Source organism: Thermobia domestica, chromosome 2 (assembly GCF_964235325.1).
Source record: "Thermobia domestica chromosome 2, izTheDome1.hap1.1, whole genome shotgun sequence".
In the NCBI taxonomy this organism is placed as follows: Eukaryota; Metazoa; Arthropoda; class Insecta; order Zygentoma; family Lepismatidae; genus Thermobia; species Thermobia domestica.
Window position 1 is genome coordinate 278295 of NC_137455.1, and position 22427 is coordinate 300721.

The window sequence follows — 22427 nt, forward strand, 5'->3', positions numbered from 1 at the left end:
AACCAGGTTTAAACATAATAAAAATAATGTTAATATTAATATTTCCTTAAATTTGTATTGCAAATCACTCACCATACAGGGAACGGCCGTAAAACCAGATATTAATAAACTCACGTCTATAATGGCTTATTTAATCTCCATTATTTTCCTGCAGGAATCCAAAATTATCCGTGCAATCCTTCAACATAACACAATATAAGTTTAAAGATAGCAACCAGGGCCTAGAGTTGAACGGCATTCACCAGGTTATGGCATATGCTGATGATGTAAATTTAATAGGGGATGATAGGAGAACAGTAGAAATAAATGCAGAGATATTATTAAACGCTTGCAGGGACATTGGTTTAAAACTAAATGCAGAGAAAACTAAATACATGGAAGTGCGTCGGGACCGTAATACGGCAAATTGTGGATGCGTTAAAATATTAAATAATACTTTTGATAAAGTGGATACTTTCAAATATTTAGGATCAATATTAACAGACGAAAATCATATTCACGAAGAAATTAAATGTCGACTAAAAGCAGGGAATTCGTGTTACTATTCGGTTCAAAATCTCTTGTCGTCGCGAATTCTGTCGAGGAATTTGAAGCTTAAAATATATAAAACGATAATCATGCCTGTTGTTCTGTATGGTTGCAAAACATGGTCGCTTACTCTGAGGGAAGAACATAGACTGAAAGTATTTGAGAACAGGATCCTGAGAAGAATATTCGGACCCAAGAGGAACGAGAATGGGGAATGGCGCAAGCTTCATAACGAGGAACTACATAGTTTATACGGTTTACCCAACATTGTTAGGGTTGTCAAGTCTAGGAGGCTTAGGTGGGCAGGTCATGTAGCTAGAATGGATGAAAGTAGAAACGCTTTCAAAGTCTTGACTGGTAGACCCATAGGAAAACGACCATTAGGAAGACCTAGGCGCAGATGGGAGGATAATATTAAGATGGATCTCGCAGAGATAGGAATACAAAGTAGAAACTGGATCCAATTAGCTAAGGATAGAAGTCAGTGGAGAGCTTTTGTGAAAGCGGCACTGAACCTCCGGGTTCCATAGGCCACAGAGTTAGTTAGTTAGTTAGTTATGTACTAGTTCCTCTGATATTTCTTTAACCGTCTTTAATATGTCTTATAGTTTTCGAGGTAGGCAGCCTCAAAGTTACTCTTTTCTCGTTTTCGGCATCATATAACTTGGAAACAACGCGGTTTTCGCCCTATGTTCATATGGGCTTTTTCATTTGTTTAGGTGAGAGGATTTTACCAGTGGATTTTGGTTACATAATAAATGAATACCCTATATATATATATATATATATATATAGGGTGGACTGTTTATCTTGGTACGCCCTTGTAACTTTCAAACTAGCACACAAAATGCTGAAATTTCGTGCCATCGGGAGGGAGATATTGTTTGACAATCTTTAACGCCACCTAACTAACAGCGTTCCCAAGAATGACTGATGTGATTAGAAAAAAACCCACGATTTTAGATTGAAAACCAGATATTTCCAACAACTCCCCCCCTCCCTTTTTTTTTTCATGACATATCAGTTAACCTATGGCACCAGACTTTCGATACACCCGGTGTATACACGAATGTTTCATTCATTTGCCTCCTTTCTGTATGAACCACTTTTCATAGCTTCAAAATATTTTCACAATTTTGTGGCAATAACTTTTAATTATAATCAGTCACTTTTATGCTTGCCATAGTTAATTAAAATGTTAAATTAGTACGCCAAAAGTCAGAGCAACTTCAGATGCAAGCCAAACCTTACGCTGCAAAATCAAACTTTAATTTTGCAGATTGTTTCATTCTTTTGAAAATAGCTTACATTTGTTAAATAACTGTATTGAAATAAATCTCACTATCCATTACTGTGATCAAACAACGTACGAATATTTTATATCTACAGAGGTAAAAATAATTAAAACATTTGTGGTTGTAAAAGAAGACTTTATTTGAATAAACACCTTCTTGCTGGCACCATCAACACTCGAAAGATAGTTTTCATGTAACAAATTCAAAGGAAACAGAACAATATTTATTAAAAAATAAAAATTGCGAACTCTAAACCTGAGCTCCCTGTGGAGCCAAAGCGCCTTTCTCTTCCAAGAACTTGTAATGGAGATCCATGCAATCTTCTTCCGAAATTCTCTCCCATCCGGTTTCTTTCACGTGATAAACTGAAAAAGAAAATGAATTACCATCCAAGTACATACAACTACAGTTCAATCACGATGATCTCAACTTACAATTGTATAACAAAACATTCTACACAAATGTACAAGAATATTTATTGTAAATAAATGGTAATCCAATGTTACGTTTGCTTATAAATTTCAAATATTTCAGTGCCACAGATATCAAGTCATATCATGTGAACTAAAAGAACTTTTTTATTAAAAAAAAAAAAAAAAATCCAGAGCAAGAGATTTCGCAGAAATATTTATTGCTCGGCACATACAATTAGAAGATAGTAATAAATGTAACCAGTTCTTTTATCAGTCAAAACCACGCTCTGACAAATATATATTTATATGCCCATCTCATCACCATTTAATATGATGAAATGAGATGTCACTGCTAACTCCCATGATTATGCATATTATGGTTATCCAAATAGAAACATCTGGAGTTGAAAACACGTCACTATCTAGGTTAGCAACGGACAGTTATCTATGTAACGCCGGACTGTTGGAGGAAACTACGTGAGAAGTAATACAACGGCAGTGGCAGTGAACTGAGTAGACTGTAATAGTGTAAAATGGGCGACCTCTCTGATTTCCAGAGGACAAATTGAAATGAAATGAAATCTTTGAGTTTTACGTCCCGCGGTTATGCCGGTTAGACTAAAGGAGACGGTGATTATGAGAAATGAATGAAATGGTGGAATGAAGAAAGTGGGAGGAAACGGAAGAACCCCGAGAAAACCCACGCACACGGTGTTTGTCCACCACAAAGTTCACTTGGCGGGGGCTGGGATCGAACCCGAGACCCCAAGCACCAGAGGTGAACGCTCTACCACTGAGCCACCGCGGCCCTCAGAGGACAAATTGTTGGCGATGTTTATGTGGTGTGAGCGTGACGAAAGTAGCAAGTGTGTTGGGGGTGTCACGAGGAACAGTGTCCATCGGTGAAGAGGAGCAGTAGTTGGAAGAAAACTGTGGTGGAAGTGACGGAGAAATTCAAGCAGCACCTGCCATAGCCTCTGTCATAGTCCGCAGCAAGTTACATGATATAGACATACGGGGTCGGATTGCACCGGGAAAACTCCGCATCAGCACAACGTCAATTGTACTGCAAACACCCAACGTGGGCCACTGATGACTGAAAACTTTTGATATGGTTGGACGAGGCCCACGCGCTACGTTTATCTGTACCGGACGCCTAAAGAAGCGTATGATCGGCAGTATCCATATTTTTAAAGTAAGTTTTGTGCTTCCAGGTCGCGTTATTACCAGCGATTATCTCACTATTTTAGGGACTAGATAAATCCTATGGTCCGGATGTTCCCAGATAATGAAGGTGATAATTTGCCCATTCTCACAGCTGGAAGTGTTGTGGAACATTGGGATGTAGTTGAACACCGCCCAACCAATGCCAGAACATGAACAAAGTTGAACGTTTTGGGAACAAGGTTCTCGCCTTCGTTCTCTCTCATGGAATTCCACTGCTACTATTCACAAAATCTGTCGCATCAGAGCGAAAGATAGTCCCTGCGGCATATAAATCTGATAAATTTCATTTTTTTTAAAAGGTTTTTCTATTATTTGGATAACCATATATATGTAACAGAGGGACAACAGTCTTCGTGACGTCACCATGAGAAAAACTGAGCAGAAGCACCATGGAGTCAAGAGTTCGCCTAATTGGACCCAGCCGAAAAATCCATTCCCACTTGAAAATTTACCTTTAATTAGTATATGATTGGTATAACCAAGCTCTATCACATTGATTTCTTTTAAAGATTCTGGATTTTCGCTGGGTGAATTAGATTAGATATTTCCACATAGTATATAATAATATTGTGTAATTTTAATATAATTACTTGTATTTACGGGCAAAATGTGCTATTAAAATATGCACAAGCTGATTAAAAGAAGAAGAAAAAACAGAATTAATTTCTTTCTGATATTATGATTGATGTTCTGTTATCATAGTAATCTGACGATATGTGTTATTGGTCGTCATAGCAACGAAAAATATAATATATAACAGAGGATCCATCTTAGATAAACTAAATGTATGTTATTTAAAGCGTGTAAATGTTTACTTCATCACGTATTATAATAAAAGGTAATATCAAGATGGAGTGTTTAAATGGATTTTGGTAAGACAGTAGACTAGATTATAAATATTTGAACTGTGGGGTTGTAGCGATATATAAAATACACAAAAATAAGATATCGTTACAAGTAAGATATACTTCGTATAACATTTAAAAAAGCCGAAGACTATTCTACAAGAATCGTGAAATTCTCAGTGTACTAAATGAATTATTCTCATCTTAGTTTGAGACTATTAATGAACAAATTAATCTATGGATTATGTTTACAGTTTTACATTTAAAAAATGTACAGCAAAAGGCAATAAAAAAAAAAATTGAGAACATAGCGGCCTAGAATGCAGGAACCATTCTTGGCACAAAGCTAGACCTGCGAATACCGGTATTTCTCCACATATTTATTTTGACGCAATGTACAAAGGCGACCCAAAATTCGAAGTTAGCAGAACGCAAAAACTGTGTAACCAATATGACTTTTTGTTATGAGATTAGTCTTTCGAACTTGGATAATTTACGTATATGCTACTTTTTTTAAAAGGAACTAAGATTTTTATTTTATTTTATTTTTTAATACTGAAATTGATGTCTGCAATTTAAGATCATATTACAGGAAAATGTCTGAACCATTTGAAATAAATTTTGTTTCTTAGCAAAACATGAAGCTTTTTTTTTAAAAAAAACAATATAATTATAATTAATCATCTCACTTTGATTGGAGGGATAGGAAATACAGGGAGTTCAAAATTCATTCCTAAATTCGAGTATTTTATGAAATGTTTATAATTAAACTTTCACTGTAATTCGTATCCAAAGGGGTTGAAAGTTTCCGCGTGAAATGGAATTTCAGGTACTTTGAATGAACAAGGATGATAAAATCTTAAGTACCGGCCGGCACAGTGGAACGTATGTCATCTTTGTAATAAAATGTTGGAAGAGACGTTTTACTTCTGGGTTCCTTATACATTTCATTGGTGTATCGGAAGCCACTTCACTTTCAGGCGAAGAGATTCATGAGTCCCTATAGGAAACGCACTCGCAGGTGGTACTGAGTAACAAAGATTCCGCTTGTTCATCAGGGTAATTTATGCGACTCAATTATTTCCAGATAACGTTGACTGGTTGTATTCCACTGCAGTCGTTCGTTGATAAATCATATGGGTTCCCCGATTTTCCAGAGCTTAAAGTAGCAGGATTTGATATGGTGATAGTCCGCTCTGAAGGCGATCCCCATATCACATATCCATAGTGTGAATGGGGAAGAATCGTAATTTAATGGAGAACAAGCTGTTTAGGAACAGTGGGAATACTTTCAGAACTGGCTGGCCACAGGATCCATAGTAGGAATGTGTTCTCTTATAAATCGAGGCCGTTCAATTATCAAGTGGGCGTAACTGCTACCTGCAAATCAAGAGCACTTACAGTCATACGTATAATGCCAATCTCGGAATAACTGATACAATGCTGCCTCTACCAATGCACGTTGACAAGTAAAAGTCTTTGCATCACAAACAGGAAATGAATAGAAAGAAATGAAAATATGGAATACTTTTCCGTGTGTGTAAGGCATCACATTTAATCGAGAACATATGCGCAGTTTAACCCTTAACTATAAAAAAAAAGAAAGAAAAAAAAGAAAGAAAGAAAAAAATCCATTGATAACACTACTTCATAGCAACTATTACTTAAATGGAACAAATAAGTATTAGCTTCTTACCCCGAACAATGCCGCCACTGTAAGCATCACGATGCGTGGCGTGGTAAATAGATCTTCGTCCCAAATCGTAGGCTTCTGCATCTGTTAAATCCCACCTGTAGCCAGAATCTAGCACTCCAAAGGCATACACAGATCCAGAACCTACGGAAAACACATTGCCCTTTGTACGAGTGCCCTCGCTGTCCACGTAATATAACCCAGGCCCCTGGAAAACAATACACAAGTAAATATATTACCATTTACTTTTCTATTATCTACTCCAGCTTATCTCTAAACGAAGATAAATAAAGTTATTCGTATCCTTCCGCTGTTCAAAACTATGACTGGCTAGTAATGCATCACTCCCAGGTGCATTTTGACAATCCTGTCTCATGTGGAATAAATCCAACAGAAAAACTCGAAAGGTTAAAAAGAAAATATTATCTGAATTTCGTTAGTAAGCAGAAGTTAAATACATTATGAGTGCGTCGAAATAAATTTACCATTGAACCGTTGATCCAACTACATTTTGTGAATCATTCAACAATCTGATACTCCACTGCACAAGTGAAACCAACAGATAATGCGCACAATTACAGAACATAAGTTTGAAGCTGACAATTAAAAAAACAAGCACTCTACCACATCTGAAATAGTCTCAGAATTTTCATTTTAAATCAGCGTTTCCCAACCGGTGTGCCGTGAACGGGCCCCTGGTGTACCGCGAGGAATCGAAAAAAAATTAATTTTATAGCAATCAAATTGCAAAAGGTAGGGAAAAATGTATATTTGTATTTCACATTACTATGAACCTCTACTATGAATCTACAATTTTAAGTTTCATACCGTGTTACTGTTCTGTATATTTCCAGTGTTAAAAAAATTATTTGTCGTCATTGTTATGACCATTATTGCTTCTTTGTTGTTGCAGACTATTTCGCAACTTGAAAATTTAAAATATCATTCAATCCTTTCGACAAATTACTTACATTTGTGTTTTAAAAGTAAAAGAGATTTGTTTGTTCGTTCGTTATTTAGTGATCTTCCTTTTTAGTAAAAGGTTGGATACAGTTTTTAAAAAGAAAGCGTATTTTTAAAAACTTGAGTCCAATATTTCATTACAATTGTTTTCTATTTTTAAATTAGAATGAAATATAAGCATAATAATTTACCGCGGGGACAAACCAGTGTTCGAGCTTTCTTCTCTGTGAGAAGGAGATCAATAATCATAGAAAAAATGCCACTGTGTTTAATATTTACAAATAATATCTATGTGTGTGCCGCGAGAATCCAAGTAACACCCGTAGTGTGCCGCAAGTTGAAAAAGGTTGGGAAACTCTGTTTTAAATATTTGAGGGGCTTAGTGGAAAAGGGGCGTATCCCACAAAATTTGGAAAATCGAGATATATACATATTTGAATACATGGAACTATCCGGTATATTGAGAAGAAGTGTTATGACTCGGCTCCGTATACTGTGGATCCCATAAGCGTAGGACGAAAATGAGGAAATATTTGTGTCAAAAATGTTAGTGGAAAAATGACGTATCCCCTTTGAGCTGCAACTCTTGAGTGGAAAAATGACGTATTCCGCTTCCAGCTATATTGTGAGTTTGTGCTGACATAACACTATCTGTCATTGATTGTGTCTAGAAATCAGCCAAGTGTGACCGCTGATACATGTTGCTGTTGACAGTAATAATGGCTGCTGTGTAGGACGTTGAAATAAATTCCAGTCTGGGAAATTCGCCTGTTAAATCACGAAAGACAACGAAACGAAGACAAATGGAAGAATAATGAACGTAAGCGTAAGAGGAACGCAGAAAAGAGTTACGTCGGACACACAGGTAAGGAAGTACCGGATAATATGCGAAGTGATGTAAGGTGTTGTAAAACTGAGTGGTGTAGATATATGAAGGATATCGATTCTGAAACCAAAGATAATATTTTCATTTCGTTTTACAACATGAAAGATTTTAACACGAAAAATGCCTATCTATTTGGGCTAATCAGGAGGTCAGAATGTTAACGTGTGTACATTAAAGACAGGAAAAATGTAAATGTCTTCAGGTGCGCCAATACTTTTCATTATCCTCTTCGGAGGAATGGAAGTTAATATATGCAAGCAAGCATTCTGCAATGCCCATGGTATCACTAAACGTAGACTGCGTACCGCCTGTGGTGAATCGAGAACACATACGAATGATATGCCTACCAAACCGTTGCATTCACCCAAAGAGAACCGTCGAGGTAAACATCACAACCGACCCCATGCTATTTCGGAAGAAAAACTAGATATTGTCAGGAATCATATTAGGTCGTTTCCACGTTCTCACTACAGCAGAGCTGCAAATTCGGCCCTGAACTTTCATATATAGTTTCGGTGCATTCTGTGCAACAAATGTACGATTTGTATGTAGAACACTGTGAAGAAAGAGAAATCGGTCCAGTGAAATTACATACATATCGATATGTGTTCAATAATGAATTTAACATCGCATTTAAAATGCCAAGCACCGACACATGTAAAACTTGTGATTCGATGATACACGTAGAACCTAGACCATCTGAATATCATATACACATTCGTAAAGCCGAAGCAGCCTACCAATCTTTGAGAAATGCAAAACAGGAATTCAAATACATTAACAGCAGCACTATAGTTGTTGCTATGGATCTGGAACAAGCACTTCCAACACCTATGATAAGCACGGAAACTGGTTTCTATTTGCGGCAGTTGTGGACATATTGTTTTGGGTTCCATTTCTGTCATGATGATTCTGCAGTTATGTGTGTCTGGCCGAAATCTGTCGCCTCTCGTGGTAGTGATGAAGTTGGAAGCTGTATTCTTCGGGTGATGATGCACCTACCAGAGGATATTCGCAACAGACGTAATTTAATAGTGTATGGTGATTCGTACGTCGGGCAAAATAAAAATTCTGTCATTATGGGACTCTGGCTGTATTCGTTAGACGTCACCAATCTCCAGACAATAGAACATTGATTTTTGGTTCATGACCACACATTTCTCCCCTGGGAAGCTGATTTCGGTATTATTAAGAGAGCGAAGAGGAAAACACAATCTGTGTACACCTTCGCTCAATGGGCCAGTCTGATAAAGACAGCACGCAAAAAGAAACCATTTCAAGTCATCGAAATGACAACAGAAGACATGAAGGTTGTATCAGCGTTGCGATCTGTTCTGACATTTCGCAAGAAAACAGAAGATGGAAAAGTCTTCAATATGAGAACAGCAACTAGTATGAAATTTCTGAAAGGCAGCCAACTAGTCCAGGTAAAATACACATACTCGACATGTGAGCCTTGGACTACTCTAAGTTTGCAGCCAGAAAGAGGACAACCGGACTCTCTGCAAGATATGGTTTTGGTATCCAAGTATCCGGAAGGAAGACCTATCAGAAACCTAAGTATGGTAATCTAATAAGCAAGTTAAACTACATTTCACCCATCCACCACGAATATTATAGATCTCTAAAATGGTACAATGACAACGCGAACCACGTAGGGGTAGATGATATTGACAGTTGCGATATCGAGTGATTGTATGAAGTGAAGTGTCTCTTCAGAGTACTGTGCCCTGGGTAATGGTTTATTGTGCAATATAATGTGTATTATACTCGTCTGCAATGTTGTGTTTACAGTGTGTACGGTTCTAGCATATTAGAGTGCTGCCGTACGAAGAAAATATTTTTGTTCTCGAAACTATGTTATTTGAGTGGCAATACGAACATCTGTGATTTTTTTTACTGAGTGGAGTACGTGAACATTATTGACAGAGACGAACATGTTCTAACTTGTTGTGTTATTCTGTATGTTACATGAATATTCGCATATTGGAACTTTCATTTTGATTCATTAATATAGAAAGCTCGTATTGGTTTGGCAACCATGTTCATGTGAATATCTTATGTTTATTTCTTCTTAAAGATAAGAAGTAAGATGCATGATGATTTTTTCTGAAACATATCAGACCTTCTTCTAATATATATTATTATATTTATGTACCTTTCTTCCATAGTAAAACTTTTGTCAGTTACAACGCAAAACCTTCTGTTTCTCGAAAACATTCAAATGTGGGATACGCCCCTTTTCCACCAAGCCCCTCATTTGTAAAATCACATTCTTAGAAATTTCCTGTCTTCTCAAATTCCCTGACTTTTCCCAATTTTACGCGTTTGTCGCCATCCTGCATAATGTCGTATTTTTATATGTTTATTTCATAGGCAAAGTAAGAGTGAGGAACTATTTTGCTAAGAATTAGATGTGGTGGTAGGAGAACAACAAATAAGTGAGCTTCATTCACGAGGTTTAGAGGTAAGGCCGGACAATGATAGATTGTGGATCAATTTATACATTAAAAATCGTATTTCTTCAACTGATTATGCTAGGATGGATACTTATTAGGTTAATACTCCTAGTTAAAGCTCCAAAAAGTTTTCGACTCCCAATCTATTGCTTAAGTTGTAGTTATAGAACGACTCGTGTCTGAGGAGCAGCATCAAATAAATTCTTGCACGGTTTCAGCGAACCAGAATGTGTTTCATCTCCATCCTTATGCTTCCACTGAAACCAAATATGGTAGATATTCTGCTAATGTTAAAACTATTTGATATGGATTCAGTTTCCAAACAATAGAATCCACCTCTGCTCTTATCCCTCTTTTGAAACCAGGAATGGTAGCTCTTCCGGACACAATACTGGAACTCCATCGTTTGAAAGTTGTCAAACGACTATCGTTTATTTAAACACGTGCTTCTCCTTAGTACTTTCATATAAAGTCAGAAAGCGTTAAACATGATGGAAAAATTAATACCTAATCAACCACCGTCAACTTCCCCTCAAAACTAGTGGTGACGTATCTGCTTTGACTTTCCCCTAAGGTGTTAAGTTATTTTTCCTTTGCTGAATATCTTATAGGAACATGTTTTTCAAAACATATTGAAAACTCTTAATAATTCAAGGAAATCAACCTCTGAGAAAAAAACGAAAGATGCAAGTAAGGAAACCAAACGACACTAATCTTGTCTAAATTTGAGTTTTACGAGTTAAAAATTCAAAAGTTACATTACACACACTCATATAAGGATTGAAAGGTAAAATTAAGGAACTTGAAGATAATAGTAAAAATAAAAACATCCGGGACATGTATAAGGGGATCAACGAATTTAAGAAAGGCTATCAACCTCGTGCTTATATATTTTTAAAGAAAGCTGACGGAACAGTTCTCACTGACACAGATAGCATCTTAAATAGATAGAAGGATTTCTTTGACGAATTGCTTAACACGCAGCCAAAAACTAATGTGCGTAGAGAAAGGGAAATACACACCGCGGAGCCGTATATCCCAGAACCTAACCGAGTAGAAGTAGAAATCGCTATAAAGAAATTAAAGAAACACAAATCTCCGGGTATAGACGAAATTCCAGCTGAGTTAATTTTAGCGGGAGGCGAAAAATTGTGGAACAAGATACACAAACTCATTCTCCTTATCTGGAACAAGGAAGAATTGCCACAAGAGTCGAAAGAATCAATCATTGTTCCAATTCACAAGAAAGGCGACAAAACTGACTGCAATAATTATCGAGGCATTTCCCTTCTGTCAACGTCCTATAAAATTCTCTCAAACATTCTATTAGGAAGATTGACCCCATACGCAAATGAAATTATTGGAGATTATCAGTGCGGATTTAGACGAAATCGATCAATTATCGACCAAATATTTACCATTCGCCAAATACTCAAAAATAAGTGGGAATACAATACCCCGGTACATCAACTACTTATTGATTTTAGAAAGGCTTACGACTTGGTCAGGAGAGAAGCATTATACAACATACTTACAGAATTTGGAATACCGAGAAAACCAATTAGATTAATTAAGACATGTTTAAATGAATCCCAAAGTAAAGTCCGGGTAGGAAAATTTTTGTCCACGAGCTTTCACGTCGAGAATCGCCTGAAACAAGGAAATGCGTTGTCGCCATTATTATTCAACTTTGTCCTGGAATACGCTATAAGGAAAATCAAAGATAGCAACCAGGGCCTAGAGTTGAACGATGTTCACCAGGTTATGGCATATGCTGATGATGTAAATTTAATAGGAGAACAATAGAAAGAAATGCAGAGATCTTATTAAACGCTTGCAGGGAGATGGGTTTAGAAGTAAATGCAGAGAAAACTAAATACATGGAAGTTCATCGGGGTCGTAATATGGCAAATTATGTATTCGTTACAATATCGAATAATAATTTTGATAAAGTGGATAGTTTCAAATATCTAGGATCAATATTAACAGACGAAAACCATATTCACGAAGAAATTAAATGTCGACTAAAAGCAGGAAATTCGTGTTATTATTCAGTTCAAAATTTTTTTGTCGTCGCGAATTTGAGGTCGAGGAATTTGTAAAATATATAAAACGATAATCATGCCTGTTGTTCTGTATGGTTGCGAAACATGGTCACTTACTCGGAAGGAAGAACATAGATTGAAAGTATTTGAGAACAAGATCCTGAGACGAATATTCGGACCCAAGAGAAACAGGAATGGGGAATGGCGGAAACTTCATAACGAGGAACTACATAATTTATATGGTTCACCCAACATTGTAAGGATCATCAAGTCTAGGAAGCTTAGGTGGGGGGGTCATGTAACCAGGATGGAAGAAAGTAGGAACGCTTTCAAAATCTTAACCGGAAGACCAACCGGAAAACGACCATTAGGAAGACCTAGACGCAGATGAGAGGACAATATTATGATGGATCTCACAGAAATAGGAATACTAAGTAGAAACTGGATTCAATTGGCTAAGGATAGAAGTCAGTGGAGAGCTTTTGTGAATGCGGCATTGAACCTCCGGGTTCCATAGGCCATAGAGTTAGTTAGTTATATCACGATTGACTTCTACGTATAGTAAAAGATGAGACCTAACTACAATGACAGAATATCATACACCTGAATTATCTAAAAATTTGTTACCTCTTTCCTTATACTTATAGTTTTAAGCATTATTGTTATAATTTTATTTATGTAATAACAAGTCTGCAGATAATTTCATTTCGAACTTAACGTTAGAAACCAAATAATGATATTTTACAACTTACCCGTTTGTCCCATCCAGCTATCATCATGCCCATGGACAGCCCCATTCCTTTGTAGTTGTAGACCATATTAGCCATTAACTTGGAAGCAGCTGCTACGGAAATTCGCTCACGATTTCGAAGCTCATACATCCTGCATTGCTTCGCAAGGACTCGGTCCCAATACACGCAATCGGCAGCACCTCCTGCCAGGGTTCCCAGAAGATAGTCGTTGATCTCTACGATTTTCTTCATCGTTTGCGAGCCTGCAGAACGAACACAACACAAAGATTTCTATATAAAACTTATCACTACGTTTCTTTATTTATTACATATATTATGCAATTAAAAATATCTTGAACCACTCGCGAGTATTTCTAGGTGTTGCACTTACAGCGTGCAACTGTTGGTTAGTATGCAGTCATAACAAGACAGCATGATACAACGCAATGGGTCATTCTATGGAGCTCATGAACTTCCAAAATAGCTAGGTGATTGATTATGCCCCTACAAGCGTAATCAAGTGATCTGAGAGATTTTAGGCCCCTTCAACAAATCCAGATCCACTGATTCCAATGTCACAGTGAAGCTGAAACGTGATGGGATGTCCACAACTCACAAGTTACTATTTCGCCTCATATTTGACCTTCAGAGACGTCTGACGAAAATGTCAGAAAATTAAGAAGTACTCGTATGCATCACGTCTATGCTGTTCCAAGAAACCGGCTACCGACCGTAGCTAACACGACTGAAGAATTCCACACTGTATAAGGATATACCGCATGCAGCATGTTTTTTCGGTGTGAAGTAAGGAAAATTAGTTTCGACGGACAAGCAAGTCTCCATACGCCATAGATCACACCGACAAATGCACGAAGAGCGAAACACAAAGGTTTGAGAATGTTGGCTTTATGGTGTGTTTAGAAAGGTCACACATCTCTATGCAGATGTTCACTTCAGCATGAGTTCGAATCTTATATATGAAAAATAAGTTTATTTTTTTTTTTAAAAAAATCTGCGTTTCATTCACAAAGAACATGCGTACAAAAATGTGAGAAAATTAAGAAATACTCGTATGCATCACAACTATACAATACAGTACACCAGAACATCCTGACAAGATTACAACTCCATCTCCCTTTGCTTTTAATAGATACTCCTAAACACAAGGTACAAAGGCTGTTCAGAGAAGGTGAAACTAGTTCCTGTATAGGAAAACAACGACCTCCATTGACTAGCAAATGTACAAGGTAAAAATTTAGTTCATTAGCTTCTCATTGAGACAAAACTGAGCGGAATAGGTGATAAAATCGTGACTGTGTAGCAGCTAAAAGACAATCATGTCCCTCAAAAAATCATTAAAATGAAACAAAATACTTACAACCCCCCCTCCCCCCAAAAAAATATATTCAGTATCAGTAGACGTACATCTTTTTCAAAATATGCCCAAATGCGTTCTCATAGACATATGCCTATCATCATGAATAATTTCTGCAACAGTATTCATTAACGTCTCGTTGATCACGGACAATCTTTGGCCAGGATGCAAAAGCAAAGCGCCTGCTTCGCGCCCATCTTCGAACAACTTGTACCTTCGGTACACTTTGGCTCTATTAAGTCTGTCTTGACCGGCATTACATATGTTTCCGTAACACTTTTTCCTAAACGCCAACAAAATTTTATTCCATGTCGCTGTTCATCTTGAATACTAATCGCGAAAACCAATCTTACACACAAAAACCTGAGAGGTACACGAAATACGTTCCACGTAAACCAACATAGCTACTCTCTAACGTGGTTTAGAAACATGTGACAATTTGCTACGGATACATAGGTATACTGTAATTGATACTACTTGTCTTTTCTGACAGCTCGCTGCGCGCACGTGGTACTTAATGCTGTGTTTCCAGCTTTTGCGTCGGGTATTGAAACAAGAAATTATTTACTGCAAGTTAATTTCAGTATTATAAAATTAAATGACACAAAAGAGAACTAGAAAGAATGGTCTCAATAACTAGCAGGTCCACTATTTAAGTTGACTAAAACAATGTGCATTTGTTTATATTCAAATCGGCAACTTGCGGAAAGCGTGGAATGTTTACCATTGCAGAGCGAGAAATGAGCCACTATAATTGGTTGAAGGACTCTTGCCATAGAAACAGTTCTTCTTGCTTGACTGTTGTGACCACGTGCAGGAATAAAAAGAAAACAAGAAAGTAACTGTCAGAAAGGACAAGGTGTATTTGATGGACTGTAATAGAATAGACTAGTGCCAAGACAGGAAAAAATATGTCTTACCTTCTCTACGACATCCTTTGTAATATAGATGTTCAGGGGACTTTCACCTTAAATTATGGATTATGTAATTTCCACTGAATAGATAGAACTATAATTTCCATGAGAGTACATCCCAACTTGAGCCATCCACTTACGAGTCAATTTTTATTAGAATTATGTAACCGAATTAAAACACGATAGAGGTATATTTGGATTATATTATAACGGGATTATATTATCAAGTGCTCTTGAATTCCAGATTTTCGGGACAAAGGCCGTGCTGGATTATCAAACGTCAATATACTTCCTATTCTTGCTTTTATTTTCCATTCACATTTCGTATCATTACAAATAATGCTGCCCAGGTATCGAAAACTGGTCATCTGTTCTATTTTCTCCCTTCCTACTTATATTTGACACGGACCCTTTTGTTCCAATCGCTATGGCTTTTGTCTTTAACATTTATTTTTATTCCATATTCTTCACAAGTTTTCAAACATATTATTGCCTTTCTCTTCAGATTCTGCAACGAACGCCATACCATCTGCAAACTGTATACACCTGATCATTCTACTTCCTACTGAAATGCCGTTTTCAACTTGCAGGCTCTTTTTCACTATCTCTTCTAGGTAGATATTAAATAATGTAGGTGAGAGACAGATTCCGTGCCGAATTCCCCTCTCGATTGCACTCCCCTGTCATTTCCACCCCTATTCTAATACTTACTTGTTGGTTAATATATGAGTCTTTGGTCTTTCCATTCCAACCCAACTTTGCTTAGAACTTACACCAACAATTCCGAATTCACGTGGTCAAAAGTCTTTTCTAGAACAATAAATACCACATACACCTCTTCCCCTTTCCTATAAACCTTTCACCGATCACCCTTAATTATTCAATCAGCATCGGCTGGTTAAAAAAAAAAAAAAAAAAAAAAAAAAAAAAAAACTTTAAATCGTATGAACTTCATGGTGACGTTTCCACATTATCATACCATCTACATTAGTCTTATCTCCTTTTCACCTGTTAATCAAGGCGTCCCTTGTTCAATTCTCGGTCGAACCATAACCCTTCTTTCAGGTGTAATCCAAGTAGCGGTTCTGATATCACTTTAAGCGAAAGTCTTTTCCTTAATAACCTCGGTATTACATAAGAATGTTAAGCCTAAACATACGAAACGAAACCAAATTATACGCCTGAATGCCTGTTGTTTTATAATGAAGCCACGGTTGCTTAAATATATTGATAGAAATAGGCAAAATTTATCGACAGCCTATGTAGTTTCCAACATTAGCTTCGATTGGACTTTCAGTTTTAATTTAATTGAATGATATCTACATACTAAATTTGTAATTTAATACCTCACTTTTAGCGTACTGGCTATGATACGTTGATCACAAAATTTTGCATGCCATATTCCGTTATTGCTTTAAAGTAATAACAGGATTTTCCCAATGGCTAAGGCGGGAGTTTCCCGATTTATATATAATTTTGTATAATGGTTTCATTTGTGCAATTTTTTATCCTTTTGTCCTTCTGAAATGACTCTTAACGATTATATTAACAAGTATGTCAAGATCAGTGCAAGGTATTTTTATCAGGAGTCCGTGAGTGAGTCGGCAGACTCATCGCATTTGTGGCCAATTAGTCCCGGTTTCGAGTCCAAATGGAGAACAATTTCTCTCGGCCGTAAGCCAAAACGCGGTTTGGATTCCGCTTTACGCTTGTGTAACCCCTTCCAGCATAACCGCGTTGTTGCATAATAACACCAAGGCGAAACAAGCCTATTTTTGTCCATATGTAATATAAATACATAAAGTAAATTAATTAAACAAAAAAAAAAAAAAACTTATTTAAACCCAGAAAACCATTTTTTTTTTTTAAATAAAAACCATGGTTTTAGCAAACCCTGAATTCAATTGCATCTCTTGTGCCTTCACCTCTCCTGAACCCGAACTGTTCCCCATCAACTTCTTCATTTGGTTTTCCATACAACCTTTTGTTCAGAATTCGAAGCAAAATTTTTGCTGCATGAGATATGAAATTAACAGTACTATAATCCTCAATCTCTTTGGGTTCGGTATCATGATCGTCTTCAGAAAGGCTTTTGGCCACCCTCCTGTTTCATATATTTCATTGCATCGTCGCAACAATTCTTTTCTGCCCTTGTCTCCCATATTTTTAATGAATTCGATTGGTATATTATCTATCACAGTTGTTGGTTTTCCATTCCTATTCTCGGATATAGCTTTTCCAAACTCATCCTAAGGAATACTAATCCCTTTATCATTCTCGCCTACTTCAATTTTCTACGTCAATATCTAGGCCGCATGTTCTATTCACACTCTCATTAGAGATAAAACAAAACAAAATTGCAATTTTCTTCAGGTAATATACACTTTCTACTGTACTATATTAAATAGGCAAATAATGCAAGAACATTTAAAAGTTACGGTTTATAATAATTTCTTGACGAAAAATTAAGATAATCTTAATAGGCGAACCTAAGGCTTCGGGAAGCAACTAGTATACATTAATATTCCACATCGTTAATGAAACGCAATTCTTTACAGAAGTAGAATATTTTTCAGTCAGGATTTGAACCTATACTCAAAACGAACATCTAGGTACAAATACATGACCTTGTTAAATATACACCAAGGTAACAATCTTAAAATTCTGAATTTCGCTCCTGTTTTTGTGATTCCGCTTTGATCATCTGTTACACAATGTCCCATTAACGATTTTAACTTAAAATATATATTCTTTTCTTGCTGTTTTTTATGACTCTCTACATGTCAACTACAAATAAAGTTAGTCTACTTCTCTTCTTACTCTGTGACAGATGCAGAGTAATCGAATTACGAAGGACCTAGGCTCAAAGTTTTGGACGAAATGTCGAAGGCCATGTAAGTTTTTTAAGATCAAGAGTGTACCTCAGTTGAAAGATAAGCCCGAGTCCGACAAGTGGGAGATGAATTCCCTACAAGATTTGGATTATCTACTGATTTGAGTGCATATAAAATTTACCTAACAGTCTTTTCAGTGTGCCCTAATCACGAGAAGTTTTCTATCCGTGTGACTTCTTAGATTTTACATAACACCATTGTTACAAAGTGTTCTAAAACGTTCCTTGCTATCTGAAAATCCTTCTAATAAATAGAATATCTTGCTCTTGCATCGCATATTTCCGTCGATTGCATTTTTTAAAATAACATTTAGGGATAGCACGGTGGTCTATGCATCAATAAAGGAATGGGCAGAATTCAAATGCATATGAACTGTAGGAACTGTGCTTCAAAACTGAACTTTTCATGGCTTTTTAAAAATTTTACTACAAGTATCACTATTTTAATATGAATTTTTGTAACATATAAATCTCGAAATGACATCACCCTTTAAGTAAATATAATGAATGTAAATGTTTTTTTTTTTCTATTTCTACAATATTAGTAAAAGAAATAACGCATAAAGGATAATAAAACTAAAGCTTTCATTGGGATGTAAACAACTGACAAAGCTATAAAAGTGAAATAAAAAAGGAACTGTTTCTACTCACCTATGAACTGTCCACCGGTTGCTCGAGAGTCCACGGCCAACACAACACCGCCCTGATACTTGAATCCTAACGTTGTAGTACCATGAGCAAAATGGATCTTGAATTCCTTAGTGGATCCATCAGATGTAAATCCCTTTAACGTTTCTGCCGGCTGCAAAACAACACAATAATTAAAGTTTATTCAAGGAACGTTCAGTACCTCAATGTAAACAATTACACGTGGTGATTGTTTCATTTTATTGGTTAAAGAGCCTTGGAACATCCATAAAGGAAGTAGTCCATTGTTAAGTAAGCTGTTTTTCAATGCTTTTGTTTCTTATAAGGCTCATTACCAGAAATGCAATTTCCTTACAGTTAAATAACAGAAACAAAATTGTATCTAAGAACTAAATTTAATCAATTCAATAAAAGAGAATACACATGCGTAAGAGGTGGCTTTGACTCATCTTACGCGCGAATCACAGTTTACAATATAACCGCGTGCGGGAAGTATGTAAAATACGGACAGGATACAAGCACGTGCTTCTCGAAAGAAGCGCTGACCGATAGCCAATCATCCGATGACTGGCGGAGTAATACCATTCTGCACTGTTTATTTCTGGATTAAAAGGTCCATTGAATGAACTTTAGTCTTGATTATTTCTCACCAAATCTTCGGAGAACAAAATAGGCCAGACAGAACTAAAACAGAAAAAGGTTTGGAATACTTCATCCTTAAACAAAGACTGTTACGCCCTTTTAGGCTACACAGAATCATTATGAAAGAATGTGTGGAATGGGAATGAGGGAGGAAAGGAGAGATCGAACGAGAGACTGCTGCTCTACCACTATCCACCCCAATACACACACAGGATTGAGAGTTAGACTTCTGGGCTTTCGATATCTATTGCCATATTAGCCTATGACATCCCTCGGCGAGCACACTATAAGACGAAAGGGAAAGAAGGAAGCATTGGGGAGTGTGAATGAGGAAAACCTCATTCTGGATGGCTGGCATGAAAAAGCTTACACTTTTTCGACCAAGTGCCCCCACTGGGAATCGAACCCAGGACCGCTTGCAACCCTCGCTACACACACACACACACATATATACACAAGCACACACGAGACAACAGAATACGAAATTATTACATTCCACACACAAATAAAAGCCACCTAGAAAATATAAGATCACGTATTAATATCCTATTGCATTGGTTTCCAATCTCTTTTCACTGACGACACAGTTTATTGAACGCCTACACCACGACATATTTATTCGAGTTTGTATTAAAAATAAAAATAATATAAATGTTTAAAAATTTAAAAAAAAAACAACCTAAGACTGAGTTTTGAACCCTCGATCTTTCACAAATTCTTATTAAGACTCAGTGCCTCACCCGCTTAGCTACTGTCAGCGTAAGTAATTCTTGCAGATAGAGTTTATTTAAGGAACAGCGGGAAAATGCAATTCGCTCTGTACAAATCTACGGGCATAGTGATGGATCTAGGCTCACTTATTTAGTGTCTGAAAGTCTTTCTAGGTTTTTGTGAACAAAAGTGTACAAGTAATTAAAATATATCTGAAATCTTACCAATTACTTGTATAATAAGGTAGGAAAAGAAATAGTAAACTGTGATCTTTACCACGTAGCAGTACTCCATAAGAAACACATGAGTGAAGTGTTAGAAGGCATTGCACAAACCACAAAGTGAGCACAGAAATTTCGCAAAGCTATGCCACACCCAAAACATGTGTTCTATTTCTTATAAAGTGTTCTCCATCCTCGTTTCATATTTCATTAATATAAAAGCCTTTGTGTTGTGACCTATTACAGGAAGGAAGTATTTTCGAATGCGTTTCGTAATTTCTGATATGCTAGGGTGATATATTTCATAGAGGGCTCCGCTCCCAAACCCCATTTTAAAAGTTCATTTACATAATATTATGGTAGGGTGTTGTTTATAGTGGTGGTTGGAAACATGAAAAGATAAGGATTGTTATCCTTATTTCTGAAGAATGCGTAGTTTGCAAGTCTTAACAATTGGCATGGCTTGAAAAATCAACTCGCCTGCACCGCCTGTCTGGAGTACTACTTTACATTTGTGGAGTCAAGTCCGATGAATGAAAAACGTGAATTCAAGAATAAATACCAGATGTCACTCTTTTTTTTTTTTTTTTTTCTTTTACTTGTCAGAGACATGCCAGTAAACAAAATAAAAAAGGTATTGATATGTTTACTGTGTCGCAAAGTGATTTTTGTTTATTTGTATAAGCACTGTGACTACAAAATAGTCTTGCTAGTAGATTTTTTGGCTGGCGAGAACTTGCAAGCAAGATTTTTCAAGCCCTGACAATTGGAAGGTACTAACTTTGCCTAGTAATACAATACAGATAAACACATGCCAAGTCCAGAGCAAAGAAACCATGAAAATAAATCTTTGTGATTAACAGTCAACCGTGAATGACGGAAATAAAGGAGGTATAATTCAATAACAATGATCAAAACACGATCCTGTGGGGCTGCCATCTGCGCAAGATTAGCCCTTGTAATTATTATGTTATATACGTATGATAACATTTGTTTAAAAATATGCAACTCCGACCAAAATGAGCACAAGCAGTGTTAATAAGTTACTGTGGTGACATATTTTTGGAATTTGGGGGGGGGGAACAGATATTTTTGCATAAAATTCTTACTTTCTTGCTATATTTTCTGTATTTCTTGATGGTTTAGGTTAGGTTATGTTAGAATTTAGTAACTACCCTTACGTAACATCAACTCATCTTTCCTGGTTTTTTTTTTTTTTTTTTTACATTGAATTATACCTTGAATTACATTGAATTTTTACATATACGCATAAACGAGGTCGTTTACAATGGCTTACTACAAGTCAGTACCGGCTTCGGAATCGCCACTGGATTTTGGGATACTAAATGCCATCCTTAACCTAACCCTAACAAAAATTAGAAATTAAAAAAGTAACATATGCCGAATGAAATACTGATCATAATACAATATTTCTAGGTAGTGCGTCTGGTACTAAAAACATTCGATACGCTGGTGCGAGAAGTTAGTATATACTATCACCTGTGTAAATGCTGCTATCTAATTATACAACCGAGAAATTGGGTATTGAAGGAATTATTTCGCTCTGTAGTGGTCGTGAAATTCTCCCGCACAACGTTTTAACACTGCACCGTAAAATTAATCTGTATACAAGTGTGCGAAGATCATGACAATGCGAAAACATGGTTTCACATCCCATACTTACATTTGAAAATGGAGGCACTGCTAACTCAAAATTATTGGTGAAATTTCCACTATACAAAGATAAATCATTTGCACATTCATCTGCTACACCTCTGGATAATGGATTGAATCTATGTCCAATATCAAACCCACAAACATCTGCTAATGCCATGTTAACGTCTACTTGTCAACTCTACTACGAATAACAGCAGCTGAGGATAGGTAATGGACAGAGGTTCCTTTTTGCAGTGTTGCTAAGCTGTTACGCACATAATA

General features: G+C 36.6%; 1 protein-coding gene across 1 annotated transcript; it reads right to left on the reverse strand.

The window, feature by feature from the left end:
* Nucleotides 1-1937: 1937 nt before the first annotated feature.
* Prosbeta5 (Proteasome beta5 subunit) lies at nt 1938-22379 on the reverse strand. The gene is made up of 5 exons (XM_081738055.1): nt 22174-22379; nt 18919-19069; nt 13107-13348; nt 6005-6209; nt 1938-2188 (listed from the first exon to the last, which is right to left on the reverse strand). Exons 1-5 carry the CDS (start codon nt 22321-22323, stop codon nt 2073-2075), a joined length of 864 nt encoding a protein of 287 aa, XP_081594181.1. The 5' UTR covers nt 22324-22379; the 3' UTR covers nt 1938-2072.
* Nucleotides 22380-22427: the final 48 nt, after the last annotated feature.

Coding starts and splice junctions, on each gene's coding strand:
- Prosbeta5 (XM_081738055.1), bottom strand. CDS start 22,323: ATGGCATTAGCAGATGTTTGTGGGTTTGATATTGGACATAGATTCAAT. Junction 13,349..18,918: donor AACCGGTGGACAGTTCATAG/GTGAGTAGAAAC, acceptor TTCGTTCTGCAG/GCTCGCAAACGATGAAGAAA. Junction 6,210..13,106: donor TAGCTGGATGGGACAAACGG/GTAAGTTGTAAA, acceptor ATTGTTTTCCAG/GGGCCTGGGTTATATTACGT.